A 16,342-nucleotide genomic window follows, 5' to 3' on the forward strand; every position below is an offset into this window, starting at 1 on the left:
TACAGTTATCACTTCCGGGTGGTCGCTTGCCTGGGACATTACACTATGATATAAATAACAGAGGGTATCGTGTATCGCATCAAGTGTTTCATTTCAATTTTCTCAGCCCTATTAGAACAGATGTATTCTATTTCTTAATCACTTCCAATGAAATTTCTGGATGTCTGATCTTCCCCTGCCACAGCTTCACAGGTGAGCCAGTGTTGGTCAAACAGAAAATTCCAACTTGGTTTTGGAGAAATAGTTGCAGTAGATTTAAACATCGTGGCAAATGACACTAAACAACACTAGTCATACCTCCTAAGCCATCAATTGATAAAAGTTGGGAGAGAGCGTTGATTAACATCAGAATATTATTCCCGACAACATTTGATTTCAGTGGGCAAGATTTGGAACTGCTTCAAATCCTTTACTGTGGTCATTAATATTTCTGTTTTCAGTGCCATTTCCTGCTGCTCCATTAGTACGAGCAGCAAAACACGTAGATTTCCCATCACAGTAAATTGCCCTTCTGCTCTACAACTTTAAAAGAGCAATGTGTAAAATAGAACTGTTCTCTAACAAAGCAGACTGAACATAGAAGAGCTTAGCCATCCTCAGCTGAAGATGAGTGGCACCTGTGCATTTTGGTATTATTTAGGTAGCATTTCAAGTATTATTTATAGAACTACCTAATAAATTATAATATTTCTTGTGTGTTTACTAACCAACAATATTTTAATCTTCCAGATTGCATTCTGTTTGAAAAGAAAGAACCATGCATCCTACGATGTGATGCAAAACCCTTCTGGCTTCTACTTTCTGCATCAAAAGTTCTACTGATAAGAAATACTGACAATAAAATTGAATCTTGGTAATAAGTAGCAACCATGCAAAATACAGTTGGTTAAAGTAGAAATAGCATAGGACAGTTATGTAGCCATATAGAACTAGTCTAAAATCAGTTATATGCTGGAACTCTCTACATTCCTCTAGGATACATTAAAGATTATACTTGAAGAAAGCACGCAAGGAAAATATAGATTTTATATCGGTGATGGAATGTTCAGGTATTAAAACAAAAACAAAACAAGAAAAATGTCAAATAGTGGAATGTGTTTTCTTTATGGATGTTTCATTTGTGAATCAGTTGCCATAACTTATTGACACTCTTCTGCATTTTCTTAAATGTTACATTTATCTGTATTGTCTTTACACAAATTTCAAGAACGTGAAATTTGACAATAGAATTATTGTTGTGCTCAAATGTTTTGACTGTATAATTTTAGTAAACTATTTAAAATAATTTTGATGACAGAAGAAATAGGTCAAAGTATTTATAAAATTATTATTTTTCTGGGTGATGAACATTTACAAAGCTGTCTATTTTTGTAAATCCTTTCATGTAATGAAATCGAAGAATAATCTATTCAATTAAACAATTGTTGAGACCGTATTTAATTAATAACAGCAGTGTGTTGTGGATCAGATTACTATACAAAATGATCTCGGGAGCCCATAGGTACAGAACGAACGTTTATTGACCAACGCTTTGGGAGAACATTACCCCAGAGAATGTCTCTGAAGCAGGACCCTACCCAATTGAAAAACCATGAAATATTTATACATTGAGAGTGATGTGCGCAGTACATTGCTTAAATTCTAACATTGCCTGCCTTGGGTTTATATTAAACAATTTGCATATTTTCACGTGGCAGGGTGTATGCTATCTCAAGAATTATTTATCTGTCTTCCCTACCTCTTAGAGGTTCCTCCTAACCTCTTGTTGCTATTAGGCTCAGCCTTGCACTGCTAGCTTTGTCTGCTAAATCAGGGGCGAAATTCTCCGGTATCGGCGCGATGTCCACCGACCGGCGCCAAAAACGCGCAAATCAGTCGGGCATCGCGCCGCCCCAAAGGTGCAGAATCCTCCGCATCTTGGGGGCCCAGCCCCAATCTTGCGGGGCTAGGCCCGCGCTGGACTAATTTCCGCCCCGCCAGCTGGCGGAAAAGGCCTTTGGTGCCCCGCCAGCTGGCGCGGAAATGACATCTCCGGGCGGCGCATGCGCGGGCGCGTCAGCGGCCGCTCACGGCATCCCCGTGCATGCGCAGTGGAGGGAGTCTCTTCCGCCTCCGCCATGGTGGAGACCGTGGCGAAGGCGGAAGGAAAAGAGTGCCCCCACGGCACAGGCCCGCCTGCGGATCGGTGGGCCCCAATCGCGGGCCAGGCCACCGCGAGCCCCCCAGATCGCCCCGCGACTCCCCCAGGGCCCCGGAGCCAGCCCGCGCCGCCTTGTCCCGCCGGTAAGAGAGGTAGTTTAATCCACGCCGGCGGGACAGGCATTCTAGCAGCGGGACTTCAGCCCATCCGGGCCGGAGAATCGCGGGGGTGGGGCCTGCCAACCGGCGCGGCGCGATTCCCGACCCGCCGAATCTCCGGTGCCGGAGAATTCGGCAACCGGCGGGGGCAGGATTCATGCCAGCCCCCGCCGATTCTCCGACCCCCCGCCGGGTCGGAGAATCTCGCCCCAGGTCTTTGAAGTACTATAGAAGTCAACAGGCATTCAAGATACTGACATGGGCCCTGGAGATATCTGAGGCTTATTGACACCAGCTGGCTTGTAAGCATCCAGCTAGTAGTGCTTGCCACATCAGCATGTTAGCTGGCTAATGTCTTTACCCTGAACGTGGAATTGTACATATCCTTTCGAATACAAGTTTTCAAATCCTTCTAAAAGTCCCTTTAGTAGATTACATAGATCTCCTAGTCCCATTTGATGTAATCATTTAGCCCACCATAATCCATACTCATTACTTGCCCAAATAAATTGTTGCACTAAACCGTAATCATTATTTCCCTGCAACAAGTGCTGTATGCTGAACATTGTAATCTGCATTAAAATTACATGTTTTTGTCAATTAAAATTGATGGTATAAGACAGCAACCCAGGTCCAAGATAACCCAAATGCAGGCCCAACTCTGATAAAGAGCTTTGCAAGTAGGACTGGATATTCATTTTTTTAAATCACTTTCATACTGTGTTTATTGTAACAAAGTCAAGGAAACTGTTTTAAATTCTGACAAGTGGCTTCCGGCAGCCATTGCATTCTCTATAAATCTTCTTTATTAATTTTATATTGATTTTGTATTTAAAGCCAGTCATGAAACAGATAAGAGATGTACCTTGATTACATAATAATTAGTTAATTAATAGATAATTACATTTCAGTAGAGTGCATTAATACATCATAGAGCTGATGTTTCTGGAAACATCTAGGATTTGTGAAATCTAGAATCAAATAAAGAGATAACATTACGGTATGAAATAGTTCTATTGCATTCATAGAATTTTCATAGAATTTACAGTGCAGACGGAGGCCATTCGGCCCATCGAGTCTGCACCGGCTCTTGGAAAGAGCACCCTAACCAAGGTCAACACCTCCACCCTATCCCCATAACCCAGTAACCCCACCCAACACTAAGGGCAATTTTGGACACTAAGGGCAATTTATCATGGCCAATCCACCTAACCTGCACATCTTTGGACTGTGGGAGGGAACCGGAGCACCCGGAGGAAACCCACGCATACACGGGGAGGATGTGCAGACTCCGCACAGACAGTGACCCAGCAGGGAATCGAACCTGGGACCCTGGAGCTGTGAAGCAATTGTGCTATCCACAATGCTACCGTGCTGCCCTCAAACTCTGATTCCTACCTAAAATAATGAAATAAGAAGGTGCACCTACTTGAGGATTAATCGAATTAATCGTATATCAAAATCGACCAATTGTCATGTTACAGCAGTCCCAACTAGGACAAGGTAATAGTGATTTTGGGATAACAATTACATTTTTGGTGGGGGGGGTGGGGGGTGTGGGGGGGGGGGGGGGGGGGGGGTGGAGGAGTGTTGTCTTCCTTGCTGGTCATATACTGAAGATCTCTTAATGCAGGATTCCTGGACAACAACTGTTCCAGATAGATTTGAAAGCTCTCAAGGTAGCATTCCTAAAAGAATTACTGTCAAATAAGGAGTTCACGAGGGTTACATTTTTACAGTCTGATCATCCGCAAGACATTTTAAGGAGTCGTTGTCTTACAATTCTAAGTATATATTTCTCTTTTAAGAACCCTGTTCTAAAATTTACTATCCAAAGATCTGCATTTGCCTTAATTAGTTGACATCTTGTCCGAACCAAAGTGAATTTCTGAAATGGCAAAATCAAATGGTTGAAATCAATTACGTTTCAGACATAAACCGATAAATGGGCTTTTGTTAAGATCTATACAGGTAGAAATACAGCTGCTGTGGCAGCTTTCAGAGGCCTGCAGCAATGGTGATGGTCATTGACTGCAGCAACCACAAGGCCTAAAGGTCTATTGCAGTAGTTAAAAAGGTAATAACCCGCAAGTACTTACAGGGTGTGAACAATTAACTTCCCCATGAACCTTGCGGAACGGGAACTCTCCTGTTAATGGGCGGGGTACCTCTAAACAATGTATAGTCGTGTGGATGTAAAGCTGGCCTGTTAGTCACTGGCAAGGCAGACTCAGTTGGGGTCCACTGTGTGATGTATATAATAGTTATTGCAAATAAACTAAGTTTCTTTGAACATCTCAATGTGCGGCCTTATCAAAGGACTATTATTTTAATAATGCCAGCAAACCCAATCGGAACCATCAATCTGGATGGAAAGAGGGCAAGGCTAACCATCTGCTTCTATGGAGCACTTCTCCAAATGTGCGATTTAAATAGCATTCCAATTATACCTAGGAAATCCTCAGAAGTCCCTCGTAGCACAAAGGCAGCAGAAGCCTTGTCTTGAACGTCTCGGCATTCCCCACAAGGAAAGCTGCCACATATTTTGTTGTCGTGAATAACAAATAGGGTTAATTCCTTGATTCATGTTGTGATTAAAGTCAAGGAATCCAGAATAGGAGCGGCCCGGTGGCACGCTGGTTAGCACTGCTGCCTCATGGCGTGGAGGACCCAGGTTCCATCCCGACTCCGGGTCACTGTCCGTGTGGAGTTTTGCATATTCTCCCCGTGCCTTCATGGGTCTCACGCCCACAACCCAAAGATGTGCAGGGTAGGTGGATTGGCCATTCTTTTGAGGTCCACCAACAAAACAGAAGAAAGGAAAACAAACTGAAGGACAAAGCAAAAAAGGGCCGCTCCTGTTAGGGGCACTGCCCGAACATAACAAAGATCAATGGAAACTTAAAAAGCATCAAATAAGAGTGTAGTTGAAGGGGTCAATAAAGCACCCCAACCCCTGCGGTGCCCACCGCCTCGATGGTGCCCGTGGACATCGCATACTACCTTTCCAGGGACACCCAGCCACGAATGTAGCTGCGGAAGAGGGACAGACAGTCTGGCCGGACGACCCCCTCAGTTGCCCGCTGCCTGGACCTATAAATGGTGCGCTTCGCCAGGCCTAGGAGCAGGTTCACAAGGAGGTCTTCCGCCCCTCTCCACTTAGATTAGGAGCGTGGGCCTGATGTGCAAACAAAACTCCAGCAAAAGATTGGTTAGAAAACTAAAAAGAGAGTGCAGCCTAAAATATGTAACATAGACATGGTCCACGGACTCCACAAAGCCGCAAAAATGGCAGGCTTCTTGGGTGTCCGTGAATCGGTGCAATCAGTGATTGTACGGCACTGATGCATGCAACACCCCCCACCCCAGGTCCCCAAGATTGAGGGGGAGGAGTCCTCCATGGAAGGACCTCTAGTGGGGACCTCTGCCGCCGGAGGGCAACAAGCATGCCATGGCGTGTCCGGACGATGGCGAGGGTAAGGAGGTGAAGGATGTGCAGCAGCAGCCTGTACAAGAAACCCCTCCGCGCAGTGCGAAAAGGCACGGAGGGTATTTCCGCGAGGCGGCTAGGATTGTGGGGCACCAGCCCCCAGGGAAGGTTTTGGGGCCTGGGACCAATGTGGAATTACGTCCGGGCAGGGGTTCGCCCAGACGGGATACCATCACACACCTGCGCGTCCTCCAAACCACAAGTGCCATCGGGTCCGAGCACAACCGTTTTGAGGTCTCGGGTGGCATTGGCTGCGAGCCGGACGTCCACCGCTGCACGGTGTGCTAACTCATGGGGCGTCATACAGCCCACTCCACCGCCACCCAGCAAGTCCCCGATCCGGGTCACCCCGGCAGCCACAGCTCGCTCCTCCGCCAGCCACTCAAAATGGTATTGGTGGAGGTGCGGATTCCTGAGCAGCGGCTCCCTGATGACAGCCACCACTCCTGACGGGGGGAGGGGGGTGGGGGGCTGCGGCACAAGACAACCATGTTCCAGACTTTGAGCAGGTCCTGATAAAAGATGGGCAGCGCCTGCAGAGGGTAACGAAGATCCTGCAGATCTATGAACAGGAGCTGCACGTCATAATTCAGGCTGTGCACCTGGCGGAAGAAATGCATCGCCAGGACACACCATCGTGGAGGGGGCTCAACGTAAAGGTATCGTTGCAGGGTCTGAAGGTGGAAGGGCACCACCGGGGTGCGAAGGCACACCAGCGCCTGGCCGCTCTCCCTATGCGGGAGACTCAGAACCTCAGCAGCGATCCAGTGCAGTCTCCTGTCCCACAAGAGCTCTACAAGCATTCTCTGGATCTTTTTGACAAAGTCAGGGGGAGGGGTCAAAGTGACCAGCCGGTACCACAACATGGAGGCTATCAGCTGGTTTATGACGAGAACTCAACCCCTGTAAGACAGCACTCGGAGCAGGCCTGACCAGAGTCTCAAGCGAGCGGTGCCCTTGGTCTCCAGCTCCTGCCAGTTAGCCGGCCAGGATTCCTCAGCCGGGCAAAGATGGACTCCCAAATAGAGGAGACTGGTCCTGCTCCAGGTGAAAGGCCTCCTCTGGGAGGGGGTCCATCTGCCACGGACCGACCAGGAGTCCGGAACGTTTGGCCCAGTTGATCCTGGCAGAGGACGCGTCGGAGTACACAGCCTGCCATTCTCGCATCCTCGCAGGGTCAGTGAACATGAGGACCACGTCATCAGCGTAAGTTGAAAGGACCACCCCAATGCCCGGCCCGCGCAGAAGCAGTCCCGACAGCCTCCTCAGCAGGAGGCGCAGGAAAGGCTCCAAGCAAATAGCATAAAGTTGGCCAGACAAAGGGAAGCCCTGACGCACTCCTCTCTCAAAGCGAAGGGGCTCCGTCAGGGACCCATTAACCTTAGTCGGATCCGGGCGACAAATTGCGTCCCGAACCCGAATGCTTGCAGAGTCCCGAATAAATATTCGTGGTCCACCCTGTCGAACGCCTTATCCTGATCAAAAGACAGGAAGACACTCGACATACCAGCTCTCTGGGAATGATGGACCAGGTCCCGGACTAGATGAATGTTGTCATGGATTATGCGGCCCGGGACCGTGTAGGACTAGTCAGGGTGAATCATGTGGTCCAGCACGGTGCCAAGGCACAAACTCATTGCCTTGACGAAAATCTTGTAATCCGTGCTGAGGAGGGAGACCGGACGCCAGTTTTTAAGATGGCAGAGATCCCCCCTCTTTGGCAGCAAGGTAATGGTGGCTCTGTGCCATGAGAGGGGCATCTCCCCGGTTGCGATACTTTCCCCCAGGACCCCCGCATAGTCGCTCCCCAGGACGTCCCAGCACGCACAGAAGAACTCCAGGTCAGCCCATCCAGCCCTGGGGTTTTGCCCCTGGACAGGCTGTCGAGGGCGCCGGTCAGCTCCCCCAGGCTTATAGGGGTATCAAGTCTACCGGCGCCCTCCGGGTCGACCAGCGGCATGTCCTCCCACAAAACTCTGCAAGCATCCTCGCTGGACGGATCTGGGGAGAAGAGAGCGCTGTAGAAGCTTCGGATTTGGGCCTGAACCTCCTCCGGATCCGAGACGAGGGACCCGTTGTCGGCCAGCAGCGTAAGGAGCTGCTGACAGACCCCGCGCCTTTTTTCCATCGAGTAGAAGAAGGGGGAGCCGTGATCCATGTCCGTAAGGATCTGGATCCCCGATCTCACATACGCGCCCCGGGACCCGACAAGTTGCAGATCCCACAGAGCGCCCTTCTTCTCTCTGTACACCAGCCGCAAGGCCGGATCTTCATTGGGCTGACGGAGACGTGACTCCAGGTCGAGCACCTCCTTTTCCAACTCCTCGACCCTGGATTTCTGCCTCTTTGTCGACCCCCTCGCATACTCCTGAAAGAAGGTACGCAGGTGAGTCTTGCCCACGTCCCACCATAGCCCCAAGGAGGGGAAGCCTCCCCGCTTCCTTCTCCAGCTGGTGCAGAAGCGACGAAACAAGCCCAGGAACCGCTCATCCTCCAGCAGCAGGTTGTTAAAATGCCAGTGCGTGGACCGCGACTGAGCGTGAGACAGGGCGAGCCCCGCCCACACGAGACGGTGGTCTGAGCACGGCACCTGCTGCACAGAGGCCGTCGGGACACGGGACAGGTACGCCCCTGAAATGTAGAGGCCGTTGATTCTGGACGCTTAAACCCCAGGCCTCACAAAAGTGAAGACGCTGGAGTCAGGATGGAGAGTCTGCCAGACGTCCACCAAGTCAAAGAACCCGACCAGGTTCCTTAACTTCACCACCGCACGAGAGCTGCACTGGGTACCAAGGCGGTCCTTTGTCCCGAGAGTGCAATTTAAATTCACCCCCCAGGACGATGCACTCACCCGCGGCGATGGCGCCAAGGTGAGTGGACATTTATTCGAAAAAAGACGTCTGCTGCTGGCCAGCCTAGAGAGCGTTGACATTCACGAAGTGAAGTACCTCGACCCCCTCACAGACTGTCAAGTGCAGCAACCGGCCTGGCACTGGCTCCTTAACCCCAAAGATCTCCGGCTGAAAATGTGGGGCCAACAAGACAGCCACCCCGCCTAAGCGCAAGGTTAGGTGACTCATGTAGACCCACCCCCCCTCGCCACTCAGGAGCCATGTGGCTTTGTCTCCCGGAGCGGTGTGGGTTGCTTGCAGGAAGTACGCCTCATACTTTCCGACCCAGAGGACCGAGAAGTTCTGGAACCTGCGGAGCGCGTCCCTGCTGCCGTTAATGTTGAGGCTGGCCATGGTCACTTCCATGTCAGTAGTAAAGTGCTACTTTCACCTTTTCAGTGCTCAGAAGCAGCAGAGAAGCGCGGGCCCCTCTGCTCCCTCAGGGGTCCGGAGAGGAAAGATTTCTGCCAGCGCTGCTCAGAAGCATCTGTGTCGCCCGCCTCTTTAACGTAGGCGCGGGAAGACCGGATGAGCAGCGCCAAGTCCGGCGGCTAGCTGCACTCGGTTTCGGCGACCGTGGTTTATGCGCAGAAAATCCCAGACTTGCCCTCGGGGGATGAGGGGCGAGTCGGTGTCGGCCACGAGGGAGTCCACCATCTCGCTGCTGATGGACCCAAAATCATCCCCCGTGCCCCCCACTGAGCAACCGTCCTCCTCCGGGCAGTCGCCGCCTGGGACCGAGTCCTCCACCAAATTGAGTGTGGCGGTCGGCACGGTCCCACCAACCAGCCCTGGGTCTGCCTCGATCCCATCCCCTGGATCATCGACAGATGGGTTCTTCGCAGACTCCTCGAATTGTATCAGGCCCGAGGGAGGTGGCGGCTCAGATCTCCCCTCCTCTTGCGATGCCGGGCCACCGGATAGACCCGGGAACAGTTCCGGAAAAAGCTCCTGGGTGGAGATGGGGACTGCCGGCATCAGAGGCTGGGATGGAGATGGGAGGCGCTCCTCGCCACCACCACCCAATGACCCGGAGGTCAGGGAGCTGTGACATCCCTCCGGCGTTGTAAAAAGGAACAACCCTGGGGTGCAAAATGGCACCGGGCAGAACAGGCCTTCGGGGGTCTCGCCCACACCTAGTCCCGAGGCATCCTGCTCGGGGGGCTGCAACAGCTCAGGTGTCAACAATGATGGACTTTGTCTAATCTCTTCCAGGGGCGCAGTGTAATGTCGAGGGGCAGGGGTCGGGGAGCCACCCGCTCCTTTCCGGGGGGGGTCATGATGTTACTCTCCCCCCCCCCCCCCCAAGGAGTGGTGCTGCTTGCAGGGGGTGCGCTGCGCCGAAGAAATCTCCATTCTCGCAACGCCCCCTCTTCCCTCAACACTTTGCCCCCGGGTTCGAGATGCTGCCGTCGTCTGCGCTGGCCTGGGAGCACGTGCATCACCACCCCCCCCCTTGCTGAGCTGCGCCAAAACGACAACGGGCCTAGTACCCGACGCTGAGGCATCAATGGACCCGGGATGAGCTTGAGTGTCTGCGGTGGCCCCCAGGCCTGAGTTCTGGGGCGCAGGGGTCTCTAGGCTGACGGGGTTGGGGGTATTTGCAGCCGACCCCGCCTTGCCTTCTTTCGGGCCTTGCGGCCTGGTGGATGCCCTTCCCCCTCCACTCCAGCAGCCGAACGGCCAGTCTGCGCCAGCACGGTGTCCCCCTGTAGGGTCAGGGTGGTAATGCCAATGGAGGAGGTGGGGCCGGTGGTGCCACTCGCAGCCACCTTGATGTCAGTGGTGGCTTTGGAAGCGGGGTAGTTCTTCCGCATGTGCCCCACCTTCTTGCAGGTGTGGCACCGCACGTCATCTGCAGACCAGAACATGTGGAAGGTCAACTCTAGATGGAAGATCTCGAATCCCCCCCTCTAATACGTCCTCCAGGGCCAAGCGGATGAAAGCCTGGTGCTGGAAGGAGTAGATGTGCCCGGGGGGGGGGGGGGGGGGCATCCTTCAGGCCGCGAGGGAGAGGAGCTACCTCAGAACGAACCTCCCCAGTAGTTGGAGGTGGGGGAGGAGGAGCTCGGTAGGGAGGTAAGGTGGGACATTGGACAATATGACCTACTCGGCAGTGGCCTCAAGAGGGTCCACTGCCACATAGGTCCTGCCCACCGCGAGCCCCTTTTCAAAGGGTGAGGTGAACCGTCCGCTCTGCCCTCAGGAAAAACACGACTTTCCCGTACATTCGAGAGGCGGTCATAATGGCTGAGGGGCTGAGGACCCCGGCCATCACGCGAACGCACGCCTCTATGGTGACGGTGGGATTGAGCGAAGCGCTTTACGCTCAGCTTTCGGGTCAGCAATCAGAAAGGTGCCGGGGCTGCGGGAGCAGTGGAGGCCGAGGAGGCTACCACCCCCGCACAGATGGCTCTGGTCGGCCCCGCCACTGGCGTAGTTGGAATGGTCATCAGAGCAAGTGCCACGCCCAACCCAATGTGGGCTTTGTCGCGTTGGAATTTAATTGACGAAAAAGATAGTGGGAAGGAGGTTGTCAGGGGAAGAATGAGGTCGAATGACATACTCGTCCCCCTTGGAAGGTATACGGGGGAGCAAAGCAGGGAAGGGAAGAGAAGAGAGAACAAGGAGCACTGTTGGAGGAGGTCAGCAGCACAGGAGGGTGGGGCACCGTAGATGGAATGGTGCCCGAGGTGAAAGACCCCTGAGACTCGGGGTGAAGCTGGAGGGTGGGAGGATTGGGGATCTTCAGCCCAGGAGGGGGCCCAGTAAAAAAACAAAACACAGTCCGTGCTCCCGCCCTAGGTCACCACACTTGAGGTAAGTGATGCTGGTTTAAAGAAGTCTTCGGCCCAAGTCGGGCTCAGAAAAATACAGTCTGTGCTCCACCCTGGAATGACCACCCAATGGAACCAATCTCCTCCCTGCTGGTGTATGGGATCTTCAGCCCAGGAGGGGCCCAGGGCCCAGCAACCACTCACTGTCCCCACCCCGGAACAAGCTCACTAGATGGAATGAAGAAGGCCTGACAGTTGCCCCGGGAGGGGCCCAGCAAACAAACAGTACAAAGGGGTTTTACTCCCACCTTGTTCTCGCAGCCACCTTCCTGTTGTTGTTGTTCCTTCCCTCCTTCCTCCCTCCCTCTCTCTCCCTCCTTCCTCCCTCCCTCTCTCTCTCTCTCCCTCCCTCCCTGTCTCTCTTTCCCTCCTTCTCCCCCTCCCTCCCTCTCCCTCCCTCCCTCTCCCTCTCTCTGAGGCACGATCAATTTGGCTGGAGACGAAGTTGAATCCAAACTGAGGCTTTATTAGTATCAGATGTGTGGCCTCCCACAGCAGCTGGCGAAATGGCTGCGAGCTGAAGGCCACGCATATTTATAACCCGGCTCCTGGGCGGAGCTAGCATGCAGGGGCCACAGGTGAACCTGTAGTGCAGGTTCTACCGTACAACTCTTAATATAGGAACACAGTCGTTTACCACACCCCTCCCTCTCTCCCTCCTTTACTCTCCCTCCCTCCCTCCCTCTCACTCCCTCCCTCCCTGCCTACTTCTCCCTCCCTCACCCTCCCTCTCTCCCTCCCTCCCTCACTCCCCCTCCCTCCCCCTCTCTCCTCCCTCTCCCTGCCTCCCTCTCCCTCCCTCCCTCTCCCTCCCTCCCTCTCCCACCTTTCCTCCCTCCCTCTGCCTCCCTCCCTCCCACCCTCCCTCTCCCCCCTCCCTCTCCCTCCCCCTCCCTCCCTCCCCCCTCCCTCTCCCTCCCTCTCCCTCTCCCTCCCTCTCTCCCTCCCCCTCCCTCTCCCTCCCTCTCCCTCCCTCCCTCCCTCTCCCTCCCTCTCTCCCTCCCCCTCCCTCTCCCTCCCTCCCTCTCTCTCCCTCCGTTTCCCTCCCCCTCCCTCTCTCTCCCCCTCCCTCCCTCTCTCACCCCCTCCCTCCCCCTCCCTCTCTCACCCCCTCCCTCCCCCTCCCTCTCCCTCCCTCCCTCCCCCCTCTCCCTCCCTCCCTCCCTCTCCCTCTCTCTCCCTCCCTCTCTCTCCCTCCCCCTCCCTCTCTCTCCCTCACTCTCTCACCCTCCCTCCCTCTCTCTCCCCCTCCCTCCCTCTCTCTCCCTCCCCCTCGCTCTCTCTCCCTCCCCCTCCATCTCCCTCAGATTCCTGGGAACCCCATCACCTGGAGGTTCAATATTCCCCACAAATAGCCAGTCACACACGTGCAGAAAGCAAAAGTAATTGCAACTGCAATGCCCACTCTGATGATGCCCACTTTTCAATTTTGTGGAGGCACCAGTTCAACCCCTAGACGTTGCTACCACCTGTGCAACTATCTTCACAATGTGGCATGTGAAACACGCAGGACTCTGCAGCAAGGTTACTGGCAAAAAGGTGTAATTGCAGTGTAAACAGATTTACAAAGACAATAAACTGAATTTTTCAATTTTTTTCCCCGAAGTGTTGTCCCAAGCTGGAACAGCAGAAGGCAGCCCGCCAGCTGCCTTGTCAGGCTTTCTCGTTTGAACACCTAGAGAACCCCCCCCCCCCCCAACCCAGAAGAACCTGCACCCCCCAGGGAACTTGACCCCCATGGACAGGGGAGACCCCCTCAACAACAGACATGGGACCTGCCCCCAAAGGAGCCCACCCCTGCCACTTCATCCCAGGGAAACCTCACCCACCCAAACCTCCTGACGAATGGAAGCCCATCCAGCAGTGCCCGGTACAACCAGGGTACTGTCAGGGTATGACCCTCTCCCTTCCTGGGGGCTGCAATTACTTATATGCCCCTGGGAGGTCCCGTTTGTCAAGACCTGTTGTAAAACCTGCCAATTGACATCACGCCGGAGGGATGATGGGGAAGTCCCTATGTGGGGGGTTGATACAGCAGGGAGTCCCGCTAATGACATGTAAATGTATGCAATGAAGTTCCTGATGTTTCACGACGGAACCCCATCACGTCATTGGCAGGAGAGTGGACAATCTTTTTTAAAATAAATTTAGAGTACCCAATTCATTTTTTCCAATTAAGGATCAATTTAGTGTGGCCAATCCACCGACCCTGCACATCTTTGGGTTGTGGGGGTGAGACCCACGTAAACACGGGGAGAATGTGCAAACTCCACACGGACAGTGACAGTGGCCCGGAGTCAGGATCGAACTGGGGTCCTCCGCGGCAGTGACTTACCTGATGAAGGAGCCGCACTCTGAAAGTTAGTGATTCCAAATAAACCTGTTGGACTTTAACCTGGTGTTGTGAGACTTTTTACTGTGTCCACCCCTGTCCTACGCCGGCAACTCCCTATCACTGCTGCAGTGAATGGGAGATTTGGCTGAGTGTCAAATTCTTCGTCCACATGAGCGGCAATAGCGGGGTCCACTGGGATCGGAGAATCCCGCCGGTATCTGAATATAGAATGATAGACACAGGGTGACCACAGAACTGAGGGGAGGATGATGCTGCTTTTGTTTCTTCCAATGCACAACAACAGAAGCAAAATGAGCAGAAGTAGACCATTTGTCCCGTTGAGGCTGCTCCATCATTCAATACAAATATGACTGATCATGGGCTTCAATTCTGGTTTCCTGTCCTCTGCCCATATCCATAATTGATTGCCTCAAACATTTATCAATCCCATTCACAAATATAGTTAGCAATGGATCACCCTAAATCTAGGGTAGAGAATTCAAACTGTTCCGAGCATTTTAAGTGAAGGAACCTCTCCTCATCTCAGTCTTAAAGTTCCCACATCCTGAGACCAGGATGACCAGCTCTTGGGAGAATAAATTAAGGGACACATTGGCATGGGGAACTGTTTGAACAGATTGGGGTTTCTAGCAAACCTGCCAGCAGGGGTGTGCGGTGGGTCTTGGTAAGGTTGGGAGTTAGAAGGCAGGGGGCTTCTGAAAAATGCGAGGCATCCCGGAAACAGGTAACTCAGGACAGGAAACAATAGCCTCTAAATTCTAGGCAATCCGGCCTGAAGCTCTGCCCCTGTGTTCCAGATTTCCCAGCCAGCAGAAACAATCAGCGCCATTCAGCCACTGCATCGCACTCGGCACAGAGCAGGGCGCGACAGGTGAATCCCAGGAGATGCCCAAATTGGGCTTTGCGCCAGGCGCTGAGCCGATTGTGAGTCATCTGAATCATGGATACCGGCGCAATCTGAATCAGGCGCTCGTTGGGTGTGATCCAGATAATCATATTGAAATGATCCATTACGTTCATTGAAATATGCACGGTCATCTTGATGCTGCTCTCGCTCGGTACCCAGGAAACACCGGTCGCACCGTAAGGCCTCAACCGGGCACTGATTAGTACTGATTTCCACATGCAGAGACCAATCGCGAAGGCCACTTTGGGGTCTCGGAGGCCATTGGAGCCAAGTGTGGGGATAATGCGCAGGTACTCTAATTGGCAGGGTATGGCTACTGCTGTCCCACAAGCATTTATAATGGACTCTCAGCTGTTACCTCACTTATTTATAACCTAGATGATGAAACAGAAAGCCACAATTTCAAATGTGCGAATGACACAAAGGGAGGTGGCACTGAAAGCAATGTAGATGGAAGCATGACATTACAAAGAGATGCTGATAGATTAGGTCAAAGAGAGAAAATGACAAATGGGTTTCAATGTAGAGAAATGTAAGATCACCGACTTTAGACCTAACATTGATAGAAACAGTTGGTGAGATATTCTGGCCCCATTCGCTGGCGGGATCGTCTGTGCCTGCCAATGTCAAACAACGTTTTCCTGGCTTGCCATGCCAGGTCCAAAAAGTCCCAGCCAGTGCCAAAAATGGATGTTCCTCCTGTTCATACATGAATGTACGTGGGCTCTTTGACCAGGGCAATGAGAGCTCTGTGCAAGGAACCCCATGCAGACACTTTTCCACCTGTCTCCACCAGCCTCAAAAGTAGAGAGACCATTGCTTCAGCATCATAAAAGACCGACCACATTATCCCTTGTTACCCAGGACCATTCACGTGGGATAATGGATGTTTGCAGTCGCGAGTTGGCTGACCTCCACCAACCGTGCCCCTTCGAGACATCCGTCTGCCTCCGTCCCTTCATCCCCACCTTTGACTGAAGTTGATACAAATGACACAGAATAAGTCCCTTGCTGGGAATTCGATGCTATGAGACCCTTGAGTCAGGAATAAACTTGGTGCAATGCAGGTTCACCGTGGAGAGTGAGCATCCTTGACATTCAGTTCCCTCATAATTATTCAGGTTTTCCTTTAGTCAGCCACTTGTGCTGACCTTGAACTCCGCCCACCTGAAAAAACTCTCCTCCCACTTTGAGGATTCATATGTCCAGCGCAACTGTGTTGTCAAAAACAGTCTTGGGAAAATGGTGTGTAATTTTTCATACATGTTCCATCTCTTTCTATCCTCCCCTATCACCCATCAACTTCTACCCATCGCTATAGAACCACACAATGTCATCATCACTCCTCTACCTTCTGTCCCCCTTGAACCTCCCCCCTCGCTAGATCAAAGAGCAATGACTCCATACAAATTCATGTACGAAGGGGAGGAATATACCTCTCTGGTCTTCCTGGACCATATAATGATCCGCCTCCATATGACTTCCCTCCCGTCAGTCACCACAATCCCCATGTCCATCCTGACCCTGTCTTTGCTCATTATCCGAGACATCTGTCCTGTCCCC

The 16,342-nt window shown here is 52.4% G+C and overlaps 1 protein-coding gene across 1 annotated transcript in view; it reads left to right on the forward strand.

Moving 5' to 3' along the window:
• Positions 1–1,447, forward strand: part of LOC140395776 (uncharacterized) — a 187,344-nt gene extending 185,897 nt beyond the window's left edge. Inside the window, exon 122 of the mRNA XM_072483934.1 lies at positions 730–1,447. Within this exon, the coding sequence (XP_072340035.1) occupies positions 730–822 (93 nt within the window). The 3' untranslated portion in view covers positions 823–1,447. The remainder of the gene's footprint in view (positions 1–729) is intronic.
• Positions 1,448–16,342: the final 14,895 nt, after the last annotated feature.

Source organism: Scyliorhinus torazame, chromosome 18 (assembly GCF_047496885.1).
Source record: "Scyliorhinus torazame isolate Kashiwa2021f chromosome 18, sScyTor2.1, whole genome shotgun sequence".
Lineage (NCBI taxonomy): Eukaryota > Metazoa > Chordata > Chondrichthyes > Carcharhiniformes > Scyliorhinidae > Scyliorhinus > Scyliorhinus torazame.